The 7,484-nt window shown below is 36.3% G+C and overlaps 1 protein-coding gene across 1 annotated transcript; it reads right to left on the bottom strand.

The window, feature by feature from the left end:
- Positions 1-1,048: 1,048 nt before the first annotated feature.
- On the bottom strand, positions 1,049-2,002 carry LOC127681034 (olfactory receptor 52E2). The gene has a single exon (XM_052176920.1). It carries the CDS (start codon positions 2,000-2,002, stop codon positions 1,049-1,051), a length of 954 nt encoding a protein of 317 aa, XP_052032880.1.
- Between the last annotated feature and the right edge of the window lie 5,482 nt (positions 2,003-7,484).

Genomic DNA, 7,484 nt, shown 5'->3' with positions numbered 1-7,484 from the left:
TAAACATAAAGTTAAATGATTTTAAGTAAATACAAAAATACCACATATGATATCATATCAAAGAAAACATTATCTCGAGGTATAGAGAACAAGAAATATTATCATATTTGGAAACAACTAAGTGAATATTGAGCATATATGATGGTAAGCTAATGAATGTAGAGTTGAATATAGAGTTGTATAAACAACTATAAAAAGGAATGTACATAAATCATCAAGTAAGTAGGTACACTAAAAATTTTCAAAGAATCTTTATTAATAGAAATATATAAGACTGTTATTTTATACCTTCTAGTTGCATAATTACCACCAGGACAATGGCTATACTTATGGTAAAAACATATGCTATGTTGCTGAAATCTATAATTGCAAACAATAAAACTTTACTGACAGACCAAAAGCTTGAGGTGAATTGAAGAACATATGTGTGTGTTCTGATATATACATACATACACATATATGGTAGTTGGCTGAATGGAAGGGATGAGCATATTTTGTTAAATCTGAATAAATACAGTGGTATATTAAAATTGATACTGTGTTGCAATAGAAATTTATGGTCTTTGGAAGCATATAGTGATATAAATTATCATGATGTACAAGGCTCTAAAGGAAAGAATGGCACTTTATAAACTGAGTGCTAGCAAATTAAAACTTTGTAAATTTCAAAGTGAGAGAAGATTTTGTAATCACCATTTCATCTTCAAAGTCCCACAGTTATGATATCAACATTCAGAAAATTAGCACAGTCTCACCAAGAAAAGAAACTCCAGGAAACATAACCTTTTGTAACAAAAATGGTTCTCTTGAAATATTTCGCAAAACACCCACCAGGTCTCTGATGAAAGAGAAAAGAGGTTTGCATTACTCAAATACAATTGCAAGGACACTGAAGCATCAGAATAAAACACCAGTTTTCTCTTTTGTGAAGTAGCATGAAAATCCACACATTTAAAAGACTTAGAGCAGAATGTTGACTATTGGAAAGTGACTTTTACTGCAGGACATGTTTCTGGGTGATATCTGTGGAGCCTCATACAATGATGTGCTATTCCTTTTCCCTTCCTCGTGCTTGTAATAGCATTTTCTTTACCCGGTCATAGATTTGTTTGGTTCTCACCCCATATATGACAGGATTGAGCATGGGTGGAACTACAACATAAAGGTTGGCCAGAAGTATATGTATATAGCGAGGCACATTCCTACCAAAGCGGTGAGTCATGAAGGAAAAGAGAGCTGGTGTGTAGAAGGCAAGGATGACACAGACATGAGACCCACAAGTGCTGAGGGACTTGAGCCGGGCTTCCTGAGAAGGGAGATGAAATACAACACGTAATATTTGTATGTAAGAAAGAGCGATGGCTACAATGTCAAACAGTAGATTGCATATGGCACACAAGCCATAAATTACATTGGCCTTGACACTGGCACAAGACAGACGTGCTAGTCCCATGTGTTCACAGTAGGTATGGGGAATGATGTGATGCCCACAGAATGGCAGTCTCAAAATGAGAAATATAAATGGAATAACAAAGATAATTGCCCTCACTAGCACAGCAATGCCAATCATAGAAACGACCTTGTTGGTGAGAATGGTGCTATACCGAAGTGGGATACAGATGGCCACATAGCGGTCATAAGCCATCGCCAAGAGGACTGCTGACTCCATAAGTGTGAATTTGTGGATGAAAAACATCTGTATAAGGCAGTCTTCAAAGAGTATCTCTTTGAGATTAATCCAGAAGATCCCAAGCATCTTAGGGATGGTTGCTGTTGAGAGGCCCAAGTCAATGGTAGCCAACATAGCCAGAAAATAGAACATGGGCTGGTGGAGGCTGCTCTCAGTTTTGATCACAAACAAGATGGTTACATTTCCTAAGAGAGCAATCATGTATACAACACAGAAAGGAAATCCAATCCAGATGTGAAGAGATTCTAGTCCTGGGATCCCCAGCAACAAGAAAGTGGAAGGGTGAAACTGAGTGTCATTGGGAAGGATCATCCTATAGGAGAACGCATGAATCAGTCTTCAGAATTGCATGCTCATTAATTGGTAGCTCTCAGGGTAGATTTTTAAAATTGGAGACCTGGTACTATTTAAAGGGATGAGATATAGCCTACACATGTTTTTCTGGAAGCCATTGTATCCATTTCAAGTGCACTGTGAACCACAAGGGCAAGCCTTGCAGGAAGCTACACATAACACAGTAAATAAAATTAAAATATTGTGTTAAATCTATTGTACAGTCATCCTTTCAGAAATAGATAGCCTTATAACCAATCATTAGGAATTATTTTTTATTGATACTGCCTTTTATGAGTACTTTTTATTTTTACCATCTTTAATAATAGGGTATCCTTGTATGTTGATAAATTTAGACTTCAACTAGCCCCTAATATAGTACTGGAAATTAATCCAGTTAACCAAAGGACAGTACTGCAATGGTAGGCCAAGACTGTGTTAAGAATCACCCAAGAATACTAAACTCACTCCTGGATGACTTTATGTTAATCTCTAGACACTATTAAATCAGAACATAAATGAATTAGTAAAAGTTTTAATCTATTGGTACATTACAAATTTGAATGTTTACCTGTTATACATGTTGATCAACATCTTCAAGCATGCAGAATCAACACACAATCCTCCACAAATATTGTAGAAACACACAGTCCCTGTGAGTATCTCAATATCTTGCTGAATGCTACATATTAGCATCTTTAGGTTTGTAATTGAGGCAGTGATAGATTTTGGAGTTCAAGGACTTGATCAATACATGATTGTGTATTTGGAGAATTATCTCAGTGAAACCTATTAGTATGACAAATATGTTTCAGTATTTTAAAAATAAGAATATATATTACTGCTATATTTATCTGATAGATGCTACCTATACAACTACATATATCAACCATTTCTTTTTAATTAATTTTTATACAATATATTTTGATCATGTTTTTCATCTCCCCATCTCTTCTTAGATCAATACCACCACACACCCCAACATACTTTTGCTCTTTCTCCCCACTTTTGCTATTATCTATTGTCTGTCTATCATCTATCTATCTATCTATCTATCTATCTATCTATCTATCTATCTATCTATCTATCTATCATCTGTCTATCTATCTATCTATCTACCCACTTACTAGGATATATATGCATTTTTTACTTAGTTTACATACTAACCACTCAACCCACATCTCCAGCCCAAACCACCATACTTGAGACTAGTATAGTATGATGATATTAAATGCTTCAGAGTATGAAGTCTACATCAGAATGATTTTCATAAAACAGCTTTCTCAGTAATTCAACATATATTTGAAGAAATTTAAGATCAAGTGTTGTTACTTTCCACAAATAAAGTCTCTATGTGTCTCTTGATATGGACAATAGAGAGTAATTAAAGCTAATACACTTTTAACCTATTATTTTTAGAATAGGTATTTCTTTCAAAGTCAGTTTAAACCATATGTCAACAATATTCTATCATACATTAGACACCAAGCAGACTAACCTTTCTAAAATGTACAGTCTAGCATCTTCTAATAGTGTTACATAGCTTTCATTATACTTGTCCGTATTCCATGTCCTTTATTCCTGTAAATGTTTACAAAGCTTCATTTGCAATTTTTGCCTTCAATATGCCTCATGTTTCTTGGCCTCTCTTCTGTTTTCTCTTTCCCTTTAACTGTCTGTGAGCTGAAAAATGAGAGACTCACCAGGCTGAACTCCAGGATGAAATCTTGCCTTGGTTGTATGTTATTCTGGCCTGCTTTTATCTGAGCTTTACAATTTTCCAGGAAGAACCTTTCATTATTGCCATTTCCCCTAGAGCTACTATTACATAAAAAGAAATGAGAAAAAAAAACAGGTCCCTGTGGATTTCAGTTCTATTCTTTCTTGATCAATGAAGAAAATTGTAGCTTTTGAGCAAACCAAACTAGAAGAAATTAGGTTTTTGTGCAAGTACCTTGCATATGTCTGTGAATCTCTTCTCTTCTACACTAGTGGCTTTCTTGGCACCCATTTCTATAATTTTATACTATTGCCTCCTTCCTGTATCAGACAGATTTTCCTTTCTAGGAATTCATATGCATGAAAGAGAAAAAAGATTTAGAATTCTTTTTTCTTACTGAATTAGAAGGAAATGTAATGAAAAATGGTAACACAAGAATATGAAAAGCAGTTTATATACACAATCTAACATTTACTTGGTAGCTTTGCATTGCCTTAAAAATTGGATATTTGTGTTTTGTGTGTGTGTATGTATAAAACTTCATGTTTCTTTTTGATAGCTTCAGCAGAAAGATACTGAGAGACAAGACATCCTGTCACTAGGCCACCATTGAAGAGGAATCTGCACATTTCCCTGTAAGCAGACTCAGAAAAGAACATTTTATGAAGTAAACTTTGCTCTTGCTTATAAATAGTATTCCAAGGCAGCAGGTTTCTCTGGTCTCTGGTGTGAGTACCAAGACAGGAGAGGCTAGATGACAACTAGAGTTTGAGAGATGGTTTGAGGAACTTGATCAATCAAAATACACACACACACACACACACACACACACACACACCGTAGAAAGTTCTAGTTTGCCGCATTAAGTACATCATTTCGTAGCTCAAGAAATTATTTCTTATATAGCTTTAATGACATTTGTCCAGTTGAAACCTCTCTACTTTTGCCTGTAATGTTCTTAGTTCTAAAAAGCAACACTTCTATAAAATAACTTTTTTTAACACCCACCTTCCTTTCTCCAGGGAGGGAAAAGAATCTTTTTTCTTCCTTAATATCTTTTTTTATTCGATATACTCTTTATTTACATTTCAAGTGATTTCCCCTTTCCTGGACGCCCCCTCCCCAAAAATCCCATAAGCCCTCTTCCCTCCCCCTGTTCCCCAATCCACACTTTCCCACTTCCCTATCCTGTTATTCCCCAACAATGCTGCACTGAGCTTTTCCAGGACTGGGGCCATTCCTTCCTTCTTCTTGGGCATCATTTGATATGTGAATTGTGTCTTGGATATTCCAAGCTTCTAGGCTAATATCGTTTATCAGTGAGTGCATACCATGATTGATCTTTTGAAACTGGGTTGCCTCACTTAGTATGATGTTCTCCAGCTCCATCCATTTGTCTAACCATTTCATGAATTCATTGTTTCTAATGGCTGAATAGTACTCCATTGTGTATATATACCACATTTTTTTGCATCCATTCCTCCCTTGAAGGACACCTGGGTTCTTTCCAGCTTCTGGCTATTATAAATAGGGCTGCTATGAACATAGTGGAGCATGCATCCTTATTACATGCTGGGGGATCCTCTGGATATATGCCCAGCAGTGGTATAACAGTGTCCTCTGGAAGTATCATTCCCAGTTTTCTGATGAACTGTCAGACTGATTTCCAGAGTGGTTGTACCAGCTTGCAACCCCACCAGCAGTGGAGGAGTGTTTCTCTTTCTCCACATCCTGGCCAGCACCAGTTTTCTCCTGACTTTTTGATTTTAGCTATTCTGACTGGTGTGAGGTGAAATCACAGAGTTGTTTTGATTTGCATTTCTCTGATGACTAAGGATGTTGAACATTTCTTTAGGTACTTCTGAGCCATTTGATATTCCTCAGGAGAAAATTCTTTGTTTAGCTCTGTACCCCATTTTTAAGAGGGCTATTTGGCTCTCTGGAGCCTACCTTCTTGAGTTCTTTGTATATCTTAGATATAAGCCCTCTGTCTGATGTAGTGTTATTAAAGATCTTTTCCAAATTTGTTGGTTGCTGTTTTGTCCTTTTGACAATGTCTTTTGCCTTATAGAAACTTTGTAGTTTTATGAGGTCCCATTTTTCAATTCGTGATCTAAGAGCATAAGCTATTGGTGTTCTGTTGAGGAAATTTTCCCCTGTGCCCATGTCCTCAAGGGGATTCCCCAGTTTTTTTCTATTAGTTTCACTGTGTCTGGTTTTATGTATCTTGATCCACTTGGACTTGAGCTTAGTACAAAGAGATAAGAATGGATCAATTTGTATTCTTTTGCATGCTGACCTCCAGTTGAACCAGCACTATTTGTTGAAGAGGCTATCTTTTTTTTCCCACTGGATGGCTGTAGCTTCTTTATCAAAGATCAAGTGACCATAATTCTGTGGGTTCATTTCGGATCTTTAATTCTATTCTATTGATCTACTTGCCTGTCACTGTACCAATACCATGCAGTTTTTAACACAATTGCTCTGTAGTACTGCTTGAGGTTGGGTATACTGATTCCCCCAGAAGCTCTTTTACTGTTGAGAATAGTTTTAGCTATCCTGGGTTTTTTATTATTCCAGATGAATTTGAGAATTGCTCTTTCTAAGTCTATGAAGAATTGAGTTGCGATTTTGATGGGGATTACAATGAGTCTATAGGTTGTTTTTGGCAAGATGGCCATTTTTACTATAGTAATCCTGCCATTCCAAGAGGAAGGAAGATTATTTCATCTTCTGAGGTCTTATTGGATTTCTTTCTTCAAAGACTTGAAGTTCCTGTCATACAGATCTATCACTTGTTTGGTTAGAGTGACACCAACTTATTTATATTGTTTGTGGGTATTGTGAAGGGTGTCATTTCCCTAATTTCTTTCTCAGCCTGTTTATCCTTTGAGTATAGGAAGGCTACTGATTTGCTTGAGTTAATTTTATAACCAGCCACTTTGCTGAAGTTGTTTATCAGCTGTAGGAGTTCTCTGGTGGAGTTTTTGGGTCACTTAAGTATACTATCATATCATCTGCAAATAGTGATAGTTTGACTTCTTCTTTTCCAATTTGTATCCCTTTGACCTCCTTGTGTTGCCTAATTGCTCTAGGTAGAACTTCAAGTACTATATTGAAAAGATATGGAGAAGAGGGTGCAGCCTTGTCTAGTCCCTGTTAGTGGGATTGCTTCAAGCTTCTCTCCATTTAGTTTGATGTTGGCTACAGGTTTGCTGTATATTGCTTTTACTATGTTTAGGTATGGGCCTTGAATTCCTGTTCTTTCCAAGACTTTTAGCATGAAAGGATGCTGAATTTTGTCAAATGCTTTTTCAACATCTAATGAAATGACCATGTGGTTTTTTTCTTTGAGTTTGTTTATGTAGTGGATTACATTGATAGATTTCCGTATATTAAACCATCCCCACATCCCTGGGATGAAGCCTACTTCATTGTGGTGAATGATTGTTTTGATATGTTCTTGAATTCGGTTGGCACAAATTTTATTGAGTATTTTTGCATCGATATTCATAAAGGAAATTGGTCTAAGGTTCCCTTTTTTTGTTGGATCTTTGTGTGGTTTTGGTATCAGCGAAAGTGTGGCTTCATAAAACGAGTTGGGTAATGTTCCTTCTGTTTCTATTTTGTAGAATAGTTTGAAGAGTATTGACATTAGGTCTCCTTTGAATGTCTGATAGAATTCTGCACTAAAGCCATCTGGTCCTGTGCTTTTTTTGGTTGGGAGACTTTCTATGACCC

The sequence above is a fragment of the Apodemus sylvaticus genome, chromosome 1, assembly GCF_947179515.1.
Source record: "Apodemus sylvaticus chromosome 1, mApoSyl1.1, whole genome shotgun sequence".
NCBI classification, from domain to species: Eukaryota; Metazoa; Chordata; class Mammalia; order Rodentia; family Muridae; genus Apodemus; species Apodemus sylvaticus.
Note: the sequence above shows the minus strand (reverse complement) of the source record. Positions and strands in the feature narration are given on the sequence as shown.

Excerpts from the sequence above, each read along its gene's own strand:
- LOC127681034 (XM_052176920.1), bottom strand. The coding sequence starts at position 2,002 with ATGATCCTTCCCAATGACACTCAGTTTCACCCTTCCACTTTCTTGTTG.